General features: G+C 60.0%; 3 protein-coding genes across 6 annotated transcripts in view; 2 read left to right on the top strand and 1 right to left on the bottom strand.

Moving 5' to 3' along the window:
* Window positions 1-64: 64 nt before the first annotated feature.
* SF3A2 (splicing factor 3a subunit 2) lies at window positions 65-9,912 on the top strand. Of its 4 annotated transcripts, none has more exons than XM_081091553.1 (9): window positions 65-175; window positions 4,290-4,453; window positions 5,763-5,834; window positions 6,548-6,594; window positions 7,104-7,213; window positions 8,239-8,288; window positions 8,367-8,507; window positions 8,883-8,951; window positions 9,070-9,912. In XM_081091553.1, the coding sequence occupies exons 2-9, from the start codon at window positions 4,328-4,330 to the stop codon at window positions 9,784-9,786; spliced, it is 1,332 nt and encodes a 443-aa protein (XP_080947679.1). In that variant the 5' UTR covers window positions 65-175; window positions 4,290-4,327; the 3' UTR covers window positions 9,787-9,912. The 4 variants fall into 4 exon arrangements, with proteins under 4 accessions (XP_080947679.1, XP_080947677.1, XP_080947676.1 ...); XM_081091551.1 differs by lacking the exon at window positions 65-175 and adding an exon at window positions 491-586; XM_081091550.1 differs by lacking the exon at window positions 65-175 and adding an exon at window positions 508-2,165.
* A 702-nt stretch (window positions 9,913-10,614) lies between these two features.
* Window positions 10,615-13,424, top strand: AMH (anti-Mullerian hormone; the record flags this gene model as incomplete). The annotated part of the gene is made up of 5 exons (XM_081093481.1): window positions 10,615-11,053; window positions 11,698-11,840; window positions 12,047-12,155; window positions 12,234-12,393; window positions 12,478-13,424. 5 exons carry the CDS (start codon window positions 10,615-10,617, stop codon window positions 13,343-13,345), a joined length of 1,719 nt encoding a protein of 572 aa, XP_080949607.1. The 3' UTR covers window positions 13,346-13,424.
* A 209-nt stretch (window positions 13,425-13,633) lies between these two features.
* JSRP1 (junctional sarcoplasmic reticulum protein 1) overlaps window positions 13,634-15,734 on the bottom strand; it is a 41,287-nt gene continuing 39,186 nt past the window's right edge. The window contains exons 5-8 of the mRNA XM_081091808.1: window positions 15,501-15,630; window positions 14,959-15,129; window positions 14,281-14,372; window positions 13,634-14,173 (exon numbers count right to left, since the gene is read on the bottom strand). Of these exons, the coding sequence (XP_080947934.1) occupies window positions 13,721-14,173; window positions 14,281-14,372; window positions 14,959-15,129; window positions 15,501-15,630 (846 nt within the window). The 3' untranslated portion in view covers window positions 13,634-13,720. The remainder of the gene's footprint in view (window positions 14,174-14,280; window positions 14,373-14,958; window positions 15,130-15,500; window positions 15,631-15,734) is intronic.

The raw sequence follows: 15,734 nt of genomic DNA, 5'->3' as shown, positions 1-15,734 counted from the left end.
CCGTCCCGGAAGCGCTTCCGAAGCTACTGCGCCTGCGCTTCCCAGACCTCTCAACCTGTCCATCACCGGGAGGGGCACTAGCGTCCCGGGGGTGGGAGTGGGGCACACAGAGTGGCGCCCTCGCCGGGCGTAGGGGACAGCGGGCGACACGACGGTCATTTTCTGTAACCATACAGTAAGTTGGAGCCGGGTTGGAAAGTAAGCATCCCTACTGAAATGGACCGGAACAGGCCGAGGAGGGCAAGTCCCAGCCCTCCTTCCCGCGATAACTGGCCTCGCGCGAGTTAGACTGACTGAGAGGTGGTGTTTTTTAGTTCGTGGTGTGTTTTTTGTGTGTGTTTTGTTTTGTTTGTTGAGCCTCGTGGGCATGCGCACTTTTGCTTCCGGCCCGCATTCTCAACCCCTCCTCTTCCCTCGCACTTTCCGAGTGTCTGGCCTACGCTCCTGGGCGGGCGGAACTTGCGCACAAGGAAGGTCCCGCCCTGTTTGCCCCGGAAGTGCTTCCTTAGGCCGCGCTTGTGCGCTGAACGAAGTCGTAGTGGCCGTGGCGGGTGGAAAGGCGACCGGATCGCGGCCTCGGGTGCAGGTGAGGAACGAGGCGAGAGCGGCGGCCCCGTGGCCCAGAGTTCCCTGGAAGGGACCAAACGTGAGCGAAGGGCGCCTGCGGCGCGGCTGAGGGCGGGCGGGTGCGTCGCCCACTCAGGAATGTCGGACCTCTGTGTCCCTGGCGCCCCACCGCCCGCTTGAAACTCTCCAAGACCCGCTGAGATCGGGTCGGGGTCGCAACTCACTTGGCGCCGCCCGTGTAACCGAGGACCTGTGTGAGCACCAGGTTGCGACCGTTAGTTGACTGGCTTTGTGGCCCGAGAGTCACACGGCTCCGCCGAGCCTCAGGGCCGCTACCTGGCATGGGGTAAGGGCGGTCACGGATTCCAGCTAAAGAGCACATAGGGTCCTGAGGACCGAGCGCCCCGCCGCGCCGCCGCCGCCGGAGCCCGCTAGCCGGCCTCTCCGCCAGCGAGGCCCCGGGGTTAACGACTTCCCTCCCGGCCAGACCGAGATGCCAGGACCGTTCTTTCCTCTGCCCCGTGGCAGCGCAGACCGAGGGGAGAAGTTCCCGAGGTTCATCATCCGTTTGCCCTGTTGAAGGAGACAATAGCCTGTTCATAAAGCTGTCACTCATCCCTGCATCCTCCGTGGCCCCGGGGGACGCCGCTGCGCACAGCTTCACGCCGGCCTTTGCGGCTTTCTGGACGGGTCGCTTTTACACTCAGCCTTTTGGCTTCTTACTGTGATCGATGCGGTCTGATTTCTGCCCCCCGCCCATCCACGCCAACGTCACCCTCCATACCTGGGTGTAACATAAACTTTATGTCATGCGCGCTCGTCCAATCATTAGTTCTGTTTTCATTACTCATTTTTTTATTGATTGATTTTAGAGAGAGCAAGAAAGGGGGAAAGAGAAACATCGATTTGTTGTTCCACTTATGTATGCATTTATTGTTTAATTCTTGTAAGTGCCCTGACGGGGGAGGCAATCCGGGCAATGCTCTAACCAACGAGCGACCCAGCCAGGGCCAGTTCTGTTTCTGAGACTGAAAATATTGTTCAGTATTAAGGCAACTAACATGTTCATCTGTGTTGCTTTTCCTGTACTGTTCATTGCCCCCTCCCCCCAAAGCTAATGTCTTTTTTTTTAATATATTTTTATTGATTTCAGAGAGGAAGAAAGAGGGAGAGAGAGATTGAAACATCAATGATGAGAGAGAATCATTGATTGGCTGCCTCCTGCACGCCCCCTACTGGGGATCAAGCCCGCAACCCCAGCATGTGCCCTTGACCAGAATTGAACCTGCAACCCTTCAGTCTGCAGCTCCATGCTCTATCCACTGAGCCAAACCAGCCAGGGCGCTAATTAATGTCTTCATCTTTTCTGTTAGCTTGGTTTTTAATTTTTATATATCGATTCAAGAGAGAGACTTGGGTTTGTTGTTCTGCTTTTTTGTGAACTCATTGGTTGCTTCTTGTGTGTGCCCTGACTGGGGATCAAGCCCACAACCTTGGTATGTTGGATGATGCTCTAGCCAACGGAGCTACCCGGCCGGGAGCCTGATTTCCTTTGCCAGTTGTCAATATTTTCCTCAAAGCTCCAGCACGTCACAGCGGTAGGTTGTATTTTCCCACAGGTTTAAAGGAATTGATCCTTTTATTTTCCCCAGACCCTGGCACTCTGCTACTCCTCAGTTGTCCTAGAGCAGCGGTTCTCAACCTGTGGGTCGAGACCCCTTTGGCGGTCGAACGACCCTTTCACAGGGGTCGCCTAAGACCATCCTGCATATCAGATATTTACATGACGATTCATAACAGTAGCAACATGACAGTTATGAAGTAGCAACGAAAATACTTTTATGGTTGGGTCACAACATGAGGAGCTGTATTTAAAGGGCCAGAAGGGCTGAACCGGTTTGGCTCAGTGGATAGAGCGTTGACCTGCAGACTCAGGGGTCCCAGGTTCGATTCCTTCCGGTCAAGGGCATGTGCCTTGGTTGCGGCCACATCCCCACTGTGGGGCGTGCAGGAGGCAGCTGATTGATCTCTCTCATCGATGTTTCTGGCTCTCTATCCCTCCCTTCTTCTCTGTAAAAAAATCAATAAAACATATTTAAAATAAAATAAAAAATAAAGGGCCAGAAGGTTGAGAACCACTGTCCTAGAACTTTTTGTTAGCTCTCTCCTGGGTTGGCTTCTGTTTTCAGTCTGACCGTTCTCTTCCTACTGTAAGCTCATCTCCTGGTAGTTTTTGAAGAAATCTATTGATCAGTGGATTGATTTTGAGTCCTTGGTTATTTGAAAATGGCTTCATTTACCGTCACAGCTTGGATATGAAATTAAAAGTCTGGGTTGCAGACCCACACGGAGACCTGTGAGAGTGCTGCTCCTTTTAGAGTTCAGTGCTGCTCTGACAGCCGGCCTCTGCCTTGGTGAATAATGCTGGCCCCACGCTGCTTTCTGACCTGTTGTTTCTTTGGCTAATAGAAACGGGGTTTCCACGGTGGTTTACGTTTCATGAGCCATTTATTGAAGAAGGTCTTTTTGTCGTGTGGGAAGAATTAGATCCTTTTAGTCCTGGGGCATTTTCTTTTACTTCTTTGATAATACTCTCTCTTTCTGTTTTCACTCTGGAATCCCATCTAGGTTTTTACTGTGCTCCTCTCTTTTCATTTTTTTGTTCTCCTTTTTGAGAGATTTCATTGACCTTCAAGCGCTCGTATTCAATTATTTGGATCATCCAGTCTCTACTTTCCAAGGGTTCACTCACTGGGCTGACCTTTGGCATCCTGTTCAAGTTTCGTGGTACAGTAACGTCTCTGATAATTCAGGAGGATGCTGTCATCTTGTTGGGGTTTCCATTAGGTGTCTTGTTCCTTGGGTATGTTTGATTCCTTGTGTCTGTTACGTGAAGTCACCGGCTCTGTGTGGGAGAGCCATGCTTATCTTGTGGGTCTCACTGCTCAGTGGGCCTGGCATGGGGAACCCCCAGCTGTCAGTGTCTGAGAATACTTTCCCTGGCGTTCTTTCCCTGGGAACGTCTTCTAAGGTGCCCTGGCCTGGGGGCCTGCAGGCGGGGCTGCCTGCCCTCTGGACACAGTGGGAGGAAAGACAGTCTGCCTGCTGGTCAGTAGGCTGGTTCTGATGGACTCCCCTCTTTTCAACCTGGCCCTCACCCCCAGCCTCTCGTGTCTGCCTCTCTCAGCTGAGAGACCCCTCATTCCATTTTTTCTGAATATAAAACTGATTTCTCTGGGGAGTCGAGTGTACCTGGGCAGGGACCTTCCTCTCGGGGTGTGAGTTCTCAGTTCATTCGGGGTGGGGGTGCTGCCAGGGGAGGGGTGACGTGTACCGTGGGCTTGAGTAACCAGCAGTTTGGTTTCCAGTAGTTACTGGTTTTTATTCTAGGTGAGCAGTTAAGTATTTGCTTGGTTTGGATTTCCCTGAGCCAGATTCAGTGGGTACTTTCTCAACACCAGCCTGCCACTAGCAATTCAGGTGCTTATTCTGAAGGCACTGGGCTTGTTCCAGTCCCACGGAGACTGAAGACTGGTCCCATGGGGGTTTTTACACGTGGTGTTGGGATGTAGGGGGAGTGTGTGGCAGGAGTGAGGGGCGAAAACCAGGGGTCGGGGCGAGGTCTCTTCACATGCTCCCCCTGTTAGGCTTGAGTCCCCCTGTGACAGCTGGCCACATTTAGCAACGTTTACCACCTCTCCCTTTTGCCCCCCCTCCTTCAGGTATCCCTCCAGTCGAGTAAAGCCCCAAGGCCTTCACCATGGACTTCCAACATCGCCCTGGGGGCAAGACCGGGAGTGGGGGCGTGGCCTCCTCTTCCGAGAGCAACAGGGACCGGCGGGAGCGCCTCCGGCAGCTGGCCCTGGAGACCATCGACATCAACAAGGTGAGGTGGGGCCAGAGGGGGTCCCCACAGCCTCCCTCTCACCATGGAGTCATGTTCCGGATTCTTCCACCTGAGTGAGACCTTGAGCAGTTGCCTGACTGTGGACCTGGTCTGCTAGTTGGTAAAAAAGGGGACTTGACCTAGAGCAGCAGATTTCCACGGCCACCCACTGTCACTGACCCTAACTTTCAAGGGTTTCTTTTTACTGTGTGAGGCATTTTGGTTTTGTTTACTTAATTAATCAGTGGCTTGGAGAATTTCAGTGGGGAGGGCCAGGATGGCAGCACATGAATTGATATAATTCCAGCCATAGGCAGTGAAGGGCAACATTTTAGTTTAACCACACAGAGCTGTTAGTAGACCAGTTCTTCCCTGGGCTCTGCTGACATTGGGCAGCGTCAGTCTGGGGGGGCCATCCTAGGCACTGTGGCTGTCGAGCAGCATCTCTTCTGCTCACTCAATGCCAGGAGCACCTCCAGTCATGATGATCACGGATATCTCCAGGTATGTGAACCAGTGTATGGTTCACGTAGACTTTGAAACCCCCTGAGGTGTGTACGGCCCTTGCGTGTGCCAGGCAGCCCCTCAAAGCCTCACTGGTGAGGTCGGTTCTGTTACTTTGCCCATTTTCCAGATGAAGAAACAGTTGTGGTGGTGGAGGGTGTGTCACTGTCAAAGATGACAGGACCCCTGAGCAGTGGAGTTAGGATTTGAACCCCACAGGTCTGTTCCACATCAGCGATCAGCAGCACTGCCATGCTGCCCTGGTTTATGGAAAGTCACCTGTCCGGCCCACAGGACTTATAGAGACATGGGTCTCCATCGCCTTTCCCTTCACCTGCTTGCGTGTCCTCTGCCCGTATCTGCCTTGTGCTGCAACACTTGGAAGCTGGTGGGGTTTGTGGCCAGATCCCTGCCCCAGTCCTGGAGATGGGTGACCAGCAGTGCTCTTTGGGCTCTGCCTCCTTCCAGACCCAAAATGGCCACCAGTGTGGGGCCAGGGACTTTCCTGAAGAACCCTCGGCTCAGAGGAGGGGCCAGGGACCAGCAATGTCCACCCCTGCCCCAGGCGCTTGTTGCAGATACTGAGTCAACCCCCAGCCCTGCCAAGCAGACTCGGGGCCCCGCAGCACTGCCCTCGCAGGCTGGTGCCGAGCTGGCGCCAGTTTTCTAGTCCTTCGTCCCAGAGGACAACAGCCACCCCTCCCTTGCCCGCCAGGGGAGAGCCCTGCTTCTCAGGCACTGCTCCCGGCAGACAGCGCTCAGGGTACCATCTCCCTCCATCTAATGGACTGTGCCTCCCTCCCAGGACCCTTATTTCATGAAGAACCACCTGGGCTCGTATGAATGCAAGCTGTGCCTGACACTCCACAACAATGAGGTGAGTTCTCAGGGCCCGTTACCCACACGTCCCTTCCCCTGACCCGCGGAAAAGCTGGCAGCACGCGCTGATCCCACCCACTCCAGGCTTCTGCCTTGTTAACCTGTTGTTCATAACTCGGCCGAGGGCGAAGGAGGTGATGGGGGCCCGCCGCTCACGCCTGACCACTCACTCACTGAGCACAGCTTCAGACCGTCTCTCTAGGAGAGATACTGGTCACTCCAGATGAAAACCGAGCCCTCTGTCCCCAGCCTGTGCCCTGCACTCCTGGCCCCCAGAGGCCACCAGTGCTGTGAATTTGCTGCTTGTCCACTGTCCTTTAATACCATTGGTGCCATGGTTACACAGATGTGCGTCTATGAGCATCTTGGAACATTTGACGTTGGGTTCTGAGGTCTAACGGTGTAGCTCCAGTTCATTTCCTTTAACGACTGTGAGGCCATCGGTACGCTAGTCTGACAAGTTCTCACGTTGGGCTCAGCATGCAGCAATGAACCGGTCCTGTTTGTCCTGTCCCTGTGTTGTTGAACATTCGCTTTGTTTTGGGATTTGTTCACAACCATGGACAGTGTGCTGTTGAACAGCCTTGTGTGTCAGGGCGTCTCCCTTCTGCACTGTGGCTATCGGGGCCCTGCTCCCAGGAGGCAGAAGGGAGAGCAGGCCTGGTTGAGGGGCATCCAGGCCCCATCCCTGCTCACTTTGTCCCACTCTAGGGGAGCTACCTCGCGCACACCCAGGGGAAAAAGCACCAGACCAACTTGTGAGTATGTCACCCCTACTCCCTGCTCAAAGCCTTGGGCCCCGGGGTTAGGAGCTGGCACTTCTCTGACATCTTTGTGAGCCACACCAGACAGTGGTACAGAGGTAGTCTGGGGCCAGCTCGTCCTGTGATCAGTACATTGAGCCCTGTCCATCGTGGGTGGCTGGGTGGGTGGGTACAGCTACCCGAGTGTGAGGGGAGGAACAGGATATGCTCCTTACCTAGCAAGAAAAGAGGTGTGGGTTCTCAGAGGGCTCCCTAGTAAGGAACAGTGGGAAATGTGACAAGAAGAGAAAGGTGCCCATGCCTGTCCCATCCATTTCCGTTCAAACCTGGAGACACCCCACCCACCCACCCATTCAATCCCACCCCTCCCAACGCCCTCACTTAGCAGAGGCTCTCCAAGGTCGATGTGGGGGCAGGATGGCTCCTAGCACCTGGGCCTGTGGCCTTGGTGGTGTGTGTGTGCGTGTGAAGGAGCAGCAGCACCGTGTCTGTCATGCCTGCAGGGCCCGGCGAGCAGCCAAGGAGGCTAAGGAGGCCCCCGCCCAGCCAGCACCAGAGAAGGTCAAGGTGGAAGTGAAGAAGTTTGTGAAGATCGGCCGCCCGGGCTATAAAGGTAAGTCTGTTTGGGCGTAGGTTGGCCCACAGCTGATGTGGGAAGGAGTGAGCCTTTTGTCCAGAACCCTGGTCCCGCCCCTGAGCCATACACACTGCTATTCACTGGCCTTCATTTGCTCATACCTTTCATTGCTTTCAGAGACCACCCACCCCACTGGGGCCCCATCTCCATATGAACTTTCTCAAACATGACCTTGTGGATGTCACTCCCCTGTGCGCCTATCAGGGAGTTGTGAGAGCTCACAATTATTTGCACTCCTAGTGAAGATGAGTGACGTGTGGGAGGGGCAGTGAGCATAGAACTAGCTGGCTCCTCTTAACCCGAAGAGAAAGTGGAATGGGAGGGTAATGGTCTGTGTTAGTGGCAGCTTACTCAGCAGGGCTATTAGCAGGGAACAGGGCTCTGGGTTACTTAGTTCAGAAAGCTGGTTATATGGCCCTGTTGGAACATAGGGGACTACGTTCTAACAAAACGTGGGGGTGTCCTGTGTGTGTCTGCCACTGTAGACAGGACACAGCGTGCAGAGGCCTTGGGGCAGGCCTGCTGATGAACCAGAGCTACAATGGCAGGGGCCACGTGGGGCCACCAAAGGCCTTTGGGCTGTGATAAGACTGTCAGTTTCTGTCATGAGTGTAGTGGGGAGAATCGGGGGGGTTATGGGGAAATTTTACGTGCCTGGGAGCTGTGCAGAGAACAGCCTAAAAGCCACAGGACTCTAATATGAAGGGCACCCTCTCCTGGAGGCAGGGTTGCAGGCCTCGCTTGCCCCACACACCTAGTGCCTCCTGTCTGCAGTTCCTGCTCAGTGCTGTCGCAGGCCTCGGGGGGTTGGGGTAACTCCGAGCCATTCTCCCACCACCACCTGCATGGTCTCGGGCAGGTGGCACCCATAGCACAGAGCTCTCCCAGGCCTGGGTGGTGCCCTGCAGCCAGGTGACCTCCCCTGGTGTCCTGCCCTCCGGGGTCCTGAGCTTTGGGAGGTTGACAAGCTGGCCTGGACCTGAGACCCTTGTGTGTTGCAGTGACCAAGCAGCGGGACACAGAGATGGGCCAGCAGAGCCTCCTCTTCCAGGTGAGACGAGGCCGGGGCCCAGTCATGAGGGGAGGGGCTCCTGGAGAGCAGTGCTGCCACTTGGCTGTCTCCCCGCAGATCGACTATCCGGAGATCGCTGACGGGATCATGCCACGCCACCGCTTCATGTCTGCCTACGAGCAGAGGATCGAGCCCCCAGACAGGCGCTGGCAGTACCTGCTGATGGCTGCTGAGCCCTACGAGACCATCGCCTTCAAGGTAGCTGTGCTGCCTACTCCAGAGGTGTCCTTCCCAACAGGGGCTTGCTTCTGGGGTGGGAAAGGGCACCCTAAGGTGGCACCCCCACCAAGAGCAGTGCATGCCTCTGTGCTGGGCTGGTCAGGAATTCCTTGACTGTGTCCTGTGCCCTAACAGACAGTGATGAACACATATTGAAACTATTATTTAACTGGGGTGATGGGGGTCACTAGGCAGCCGAGCTAGAATGTAAGCTGTGTCTGGTACCCTAAAACCAAGCCCTATTCCTTCATGAGGGCCTCTCCCGGCTGGGCCTGCTCTAACACCGGGAGTAGTCCCTGCCTAAACCTGGGCCATGGGCCCCCTGAGGCCATTTTCCACCCCTCCCCCTTCCAGGTGCCAAGCAGAGAGATTGACAAGGCCGAGGGCAAGTTTTGGACTCACTGGAACCGGGAAACCAAGCAGGTAAGTCACTCTAGGTCCAAGCAATTCAAGGAACTTCTGGTGGCTGCCCTGACCATCCTGTCTACCCTCCCAAGACCCCCAGGGGCTCCACTCACCTTTTCTGTGTTTTTTTTTCCAGTTCTTTCTTCAGTTCCACTTTAAGATGGAAAAGCCTCCAGCCCCACCAAGCCTCCCTGCTGGGCCTCCTGGGGTGAAGCGCCCACCACCCCCACTGATGAATGGTTTGCCCCCACGGCCACCACTGCCTGAGTCTTTGCCTCCACCCCCACCAGGAGGCCTGCCTCTGCCCCCCATGCCACCCAGTGGGCCTACACCTGCAGGGCCCCCAGGTCCTCCCCAACTGCCCCCCCCAGCTCCTGGAGTCCACCCTCCAGCACCAGTGGTCCACCCACCAACATCTGGGGTCCACCCTCCAGCTCCTGGGGTCCATCCCCCAGCACCGGTGGTCCACCCACCAACATCTGGGGTTCATCCTCCTGCTCCCGGGGTTCACCCTCCAGCCCCAGGAGTCCATCCTCCAGCCCCAGGTGTCCACCCTCCCCCATCTGCTGGAGTCCACCCCCAGGCCCCAGGCGTACACCCACAAGCTTCTTCAGTCCACCCCCAGGCCCCAGGGGTACACCCCCCAGCCCCGGGGATGCACCCCCAGCCACCTGGGGTACACCCCCCTCCTCCAGGGGTTCATCCTCCAGCTCCTGGGGTTCACCCCCAGCCTCCTGGAGTTCATCCCTCCAATCCCGGGGTCCACCCCCCAGCTCCCATGCCCCCAATGATGAGACCCCCACTGCCCTCCGAGGGCCCTGGAAACATTCCACCCCCTCCCCCAGCCAACTGAAAAGCCACCCCCTCGCACTGCGAGTCTACTTTCCTGTTTCCCTGTCTTTTCTCCCTGATGGAATTTGGTGTTTTTGTACAGGGCTATGCCGGGTCCCTAGATCTCATTAAACAGCCTTCTCAGACACCTGGGTGCGCTGCTGTGTCTGTGGGTGGGCAGGGGAGTGGGAGTGGCTCAGGGTCAGGCTTCCAAGACACTGGCCCATCAGGATACTGGTGGATGTTCCAAGCCATCTGTGTCCTAGAAACTCCAGGATGGAAGATGGACATAGCCAGCCAGCCAGCAGTGGGTCTGGGGTCCAGCCTGTGGGAGGAGAGCAAAGCAGAGGATGTTCTGTCCTTGGGGTCTCCAGGCCAAGATGCCCGAGTTCCTTGTGCACCCTGATTCCTAAGGGCAGGGGGAGTGGGCAGGAGACTCAGAGCGCCAGCTGAGTCTGGAGACCACCCACCTGGTGGTCTGAACACCGAGACCTGGTGTCTTGGGTCCTCGAGGAGGCGGCTCTGCCCTCCAGGCCCAGCCCCGCAGCTGTTGATGTTTGGTCCATCCGGGTCGGTCACTCCCTGCTCACATTCCCACTGCTGTCTCCAGAGAGAAAACTCAAGGACAGTTGGACAGATCGGTCACAGGCCACACTTTCTATCACCGGTGGGAAGGAGATAGGCAGCGGGGCCAGAACAGAAGGGGCTTTGAGCTGGCCCAGGCTTGTAGGGGAGCTCAGGCACTGGCCCCCAAGGTCACCTCCTGGGAGGCGATAGGGCTGTCCTCCCGCACAAACACCCTGGGCTGGCCCATATAAGCAGGGTGGCCAAGCCCCTGACGATTCCCAGGATGCGGGCTGCACCTCTCTCTCGGCTGGTCCTGGTGCTATGGGCGATGGGGACCCTGATGGGGGCTGGGACCCCTGGAGAAGAAGCCTTGCCTGGGGAGCCTGCAGGCACTGGGGGTCTCATCTTCCACCAAGACCGGGACTGGCCAGCCCCCCAGGGCTTGCCTCCAAGCAGCCAGCGAGACTCCCTGTGCCTGGTGACGCTGGTTGGTGGCAGCAACGGCAGCAGTGCCGCCCTACAGGTGATGGGAGCCCTGAGGGGCTACGAGCAGGCCTTCCTGGAGGCCGTGCATCGAGCCCACTGGGGGCCTCGTGACCTGGCCACCTTTGGCGTCTGCACCCCTAGCCATGAGCACGCTGCCCTGCCCCTTTTGCAGTGGCTTAGAGTGTGGCTGGGGGAGCCCCGGGGGCAGCGGCTGGTGGTCCTGCACCTGGAGGAAGGTACGTCGGGCCCATGGCTGAGGCTGGGCAGGTTCCTCTGCTGTGGTTCCCTAGCCATCATTCCCATTACATGATGACCATTATTTTCCCAAGTAAGATCCCAGACCCCTCTCTGACCTGGGGAAGTTGAAGCCTATGGCCCTGCTCACTTGGGCTGGGTTGAGTCTGCAGCCTGGGAGGTGTGTGTCCTTATCTTTGCCAGTGAACGCTGGGCTCCCAGACCACCCCTCTTGCACTGCCTGGGAAGGTCCCCACTCCAGGAAGGAGCCATGGGGTTGGGGCCAGCAGTGGAGGAGTGCCCCTCTGACACAGCAGGTAGCCCAGTGTAAGAGGTGGCCTGTCCTCAGATACACTTCCGGGAAGGGGTGCCCACGTGACACGTGGACCTCCACCCAGGAGATCCCCAAACCCAAGAGACCTCTAGGGTTCGGGGATGACAGGCAGCAGCCCGCCACCCACCCTGTCAGTCCTCCCACCCATGTCCTGGCAAGGTCCTGCCCCTTGTGTTGAGGGGTGTCAACCCCCACGAGTGTCCCGAGGCTCCCCGTTGGGGTGGAGCTCTCCCTCCCTGAAGGACAGGCTTGGGCCAGGGGCTCAGGCCTCAGTGGCTCAACTGTCCCCCTTCCCCATTATCCTGGCGGCAGTGACCTGGGAGCCAACACCCTCACTGAGGTTCCAGGAGCCTCCATCTGGAGAAATCAGCCCCTCAGAGATGGCGCTGCTGGTGCTGTACCCGGGGTCCGGCCCGGAGGTCACTGTAACAGGGGCCGGGCTGCTGGGCACCCAGGTACCAGGGTTGAGTTGGGCATTCCTTCACCCCCAGTCACCCTTACCCAAGGGGCGGCGGGGGGGGGGGGGGGGTAAACCGTCTTCACCTCAGGGAAAGTCTCCAGGGTCCAGAGTCCAACCTGGAAGGGGTGGTGAGGGCAGTGAACAGAGCAGGGCTGGCAGCCTGCGCCTCCGCCCAGCCAGGCTGAGCTCCCATCTCCTCAGAGTCTCTGCCTATCCGGGGACACCGGCTACCTGACGCTGGCGGTGGACCATCCTGCGGGGGCCTGGCACGGCCTGGGCCTTGCCCTAACCCTGCGGCACCGTGAAAACGGTAGGCTGGGAGAAGAGGGAGCGGCCCGGGCCGCGGCCCTGGATCCCAGCTCCTGACAGCCTGGCGCCTTGCTCTCAGGCACCCCGCTGAGCACCGCGCAGCTGCAAGCCTTGCTGTTCGGCGCCGACCCCCGCTGCTTCACGCGGATGACCCCGGCCCTGCTCCTGCTGCTGAGGCCCGGGCCCACGCCCATGCCCGCGCACGGTCGGCTGGACACACTGCCCTTCCCGTCGCCCAGGTGCGCCTTGGCCCAGCCCAGGGGCGTGGGGAGGTAGGTGGGGACAGCTTAGCCCAGAGCCTACATCCAGTCTCCGCCTTCCAGCCCCACCCCGGAGCCCGAGGAGCCACTACCCGGCACGGATCCCTTTCTGGAGACGCTCACACGCCTGGTGCGGACGCTGCGGGGGCCCCAAAACCGGGCCTCGCCGCCGCGCCTGGCCCTGGACCCTGCCGCGCTGGCCGGCTTCCCGCAGGGCCTGGTCAACCTGTCGGACCCTGTGGCACTGGAGCGCCTGCTTGACGGCGAGGAGCCCCTGCTGCTGCTGCTGCCACCTGCGGCTGCCACCACGGGGGACCCTACGCCGCTGCAGGGCCCGGAGTCCTCGCCGTGGGCGGCGGATCTGGCGCGCCGAGTGGCCGCAGAGCTGCAGGCGGCTGCCGCTGAGCTGCGCGGCCTCCCAGGGCTGCCGCCCGCCGCCCCGCCACTGCTGGCGCGCCTGCTGGCGCTGTGCCCCGGGGACTCGGGGGACCCACGCGGACCCGGCGGCCCACTGCGCGCGCTGCTTCTGCTAAAGGCGCTGCAGGGCCTGCGCGCCGAGTGGCGCGGGAGGGAGTGGAGCGGGCCGGCGCGGGCACAGCGCAGCGCGGGGGCCAGGGCCGCGGAGGAGCCGTGTGCGCTGCGCGAGCTGAGTGTGGACCTCCGTGCCGAGCGCTCGGTACTCATCCCCGAGACCTACCAGGCCAACAACTGCCAGGGCTCCTGCGGCTGGCCGCAGTCCGACCGCAACCCGCGCTATGGCAACCATGTGGTGTTGCTGCTGAAGATGCAGGCCCGTGGGGCGGCTCTGGCGCGTCCACCCTGCTGCGTGCCCACGGCCTACGCGGGCAAGCTGCTCATCACCCTGTCGGAGGAGCGCATCAGCGCACACCACGTGCCCAACATGGTGGCCACCGAGTGCGGCTGCCGGTAACTCTGCGCTGCGAGTGGCGCCCCTGTCCATATTTATTCGGACCCGAATCATCACCCCAATAAAGACCACAAGCACACGGCTGAGGTGTCCGTGCACTTTGGGGGCAGGCGGGCCCTCCTTCGGCCAGCCCTCTTTTGGCGCGCGGGGCTGGGTCATCCGGCTGGCACTGCCTCCTCCGGTTGGCACTGCCTCCTGCCTTCGCTACCCCACCCCTGTCTGACGTTCCCATCCCAGTCATTCAGGCCCCGGGCTACATCCGAGGCCGAGGTGCAAAGGAGCAGGCGAGGTGGGGGCCACAGCACTCGCTTTATTTCGCTAGAACCAGGGGCTACTCGGAAGAGGTCCCGGGATTCCGGCGCGGGACCCAGGCCCGGCTCAGTCTCGCCCCTTCCCCGCGCGGTGCTTCTGGCGGCCCGGAGGCCAGTCCTCTGCGTTGGGGCGTCGCGGAGAGGCCCAGGCCTGCCTCTTCCTGTGCTTAGGGTCTCTGGGGTCCCGCACCCACGGTCGCTGGCCTTCTTCTCGTGCCTTCCAGCGCTGGGGTGGGGATTCCCGGGGCTCCCTGGCGGGCCGTGGCTTCTCCGGCTTCCATGGTCTCTCTTCAGTCCGCGGCCTCTCCTTCCGCGGCCTCTCCTTCCGCGGCCTCTCTTTCTGCAGCCTCTCCTTGGGCCCCTCGTGGGCGAGGGGCGCGCGCTCCTCCCCAGCGGCCTCCTCGGGGTCCCCTTCCTCCTTTTCTGCAGCCTCCGCACTCCCGGGAACCTCTGTCGTCTCCTCTGCCTGCACCTGGGGCGCAGGGGGTCCCGCTGGGGGAGTCCAGGCCTCGGGCTTCAGCTGCAACGCAGTGCGGGTGGATGGAATCGGCGCAAACCCACCCCCCAGGCACAGCCCCTTCCTCTGAAGAGGGCTCAGCCGCCCAAGTCGCTGAAGGGAACGCTTACCGAGGGCGGCGCCGGCTTCTTCGGCGCAGAGCGTGGAAGGACCCATGGCTCAGGGACAGGCGCAGGGGCGTCCGCCACTCCAACCACGACGTCTGAGAGGGGCGGGAGCGGGTGCGAATCAGCCGGCGCCAAGAGCCAGACCCAGTCCCTCCCAGCCCCCGCCGCTGAACAGCGCCCTCTTCCGGGGACAGGTGGCGAGGAGGAGCCGATTTCTCCCAGGACTCGGAGCTGGGCGGCGTGCCTCCGAGCCCTTGGACAGAGTGCGGGTCCCCGCTGCTGCGGGCGCCCCCGTCGCTCCAGATCGCATTCCGGTTGCTAACGGACCGGTCATATTTCTCCGCGGGCTGCAGGCCGCCCGTGGCTCATCCTGGGCGTGCAAGGCCCCTGGGGGAGTGGGGGGAGCATTCACCGGGCAGGGAGGTGCACCAAGCTCTCCTTACTGGGCGGGGAAGGTTCCCCTCCACCACTGCAAGGTCGGGGCGGGGGTCGAGAAGGAGGCACACAAAGCCCCTCCTGGAGAGAGGGGCCCGGGCGGACCTAGGGGGTGCACAGAAGAGGAGGACCGCGCACAGGTCCATGCTAGGGGAAAGGAGTGGCGCGAGGGGAGACGGGGGAGTGACGTGGGCCTGTCCATCAGGAGGGGGACGTGTCAGACTCAGGCCCGGGGCACAGGCTCACCGCGACACAGCTGCAAGGCTGAGCCCAGCAGCGCCACCAGCGAGGCGAGCACCAGGCACTTGTTGAGCGACAAGTCTCCCCAGGGTAGCTCCTCGCTCAGGGCCGGGGGCGGCGGCGGCGGCTGCGGGGGTGGCGCGGCCTGCGTCTTCTTGCGCGCGGGGCTCCTTGGGGCTTCAGGAGCAAGTGTGGGGCTGGGCGCGGTTCCCAGGGGCGGGCCTGCACCCTAAACCCGGCCCAGCCCTGCCTGGCTGTGTGGCCCTAGGCAGGGGACTAATTTGGCAGCTTCAGGGGTTCTCTTATGCGGAGAATATTCCGGATAATTAGCTGAAGCTTAGTAGCACCTTAGCTGGTGTCATAATGAATTAGCAGAAGCTCCCAGACCTTCTAGTTACTACCTGTGACACCTGGTCACCACTCAGCCAGGAGCCAGCATTGCAGCACCCGGTTCCCCCTCCACCCCAGATCCACCCAGCCAGCCTCGGACCAACTCCCCACGCCAGTCCAGACCCACCCCACTTCACCCCTGCCTCCTGCAAACCGACTTGCTCCTGCTTTCAGCCTCTCCTTGCTGGGTCCTGGGGCCACTTTGGCCACAGACTCCTTTTCTGTCTTCTTGGGCCTGGCATCCACGTTACCCGCAGGGCTACCCTCAGCCTCTGGCTCCTGAGAATCCTGTGGGGAGTCACCAGTCATCTGGGGTATTTCCTTCCGGTCTTTCCTCTGGGGGAGCCCAACACCTTCCCATGGACTGTAGAAACCCACCCTCCTTGGCCAGT

Source organism: Myotis nattereri (genome assembly GCF_964212035.1).
Source record: "Myotis nattereri genome assembly, chromosome: 5".
NCBI classification, from domain to species: domain Eukaryota; kingdom Metazoa; phylum Chordata; class Mammalia; order Chiroptera; family Vespertilionidae; genus Myotis; species Myotis nattereri.
This window is presented reverse-complemented; position numbering and strand designations above follow the sequence as displayed.

Bases quoted from the DNA above. Each gene is read 5' to 3' on its own strand.
- SF3A2 (XM_081091553.1), top strand. From the start codon at position 4,328: ATGGACTTCCAACATCGCCCTGGGGGCAAGACCGGGAGTGGGGGCGTG. The intron at 6,595-7,103 runs GTGAGTATGTCA...TCATGCCTGCAG, and splicing joins AAAAAGCACCAGACCAACTT to GGCCCGGCGAGCAGCCAAGG. The intron at 8,508-8,882 runs GTAGCTGTGCTG...TCCCCCTTCCAG, and splicing joins ACGAGACCATCGCCTTCAAG to GTGCCAAGCAGAGAGATTGA.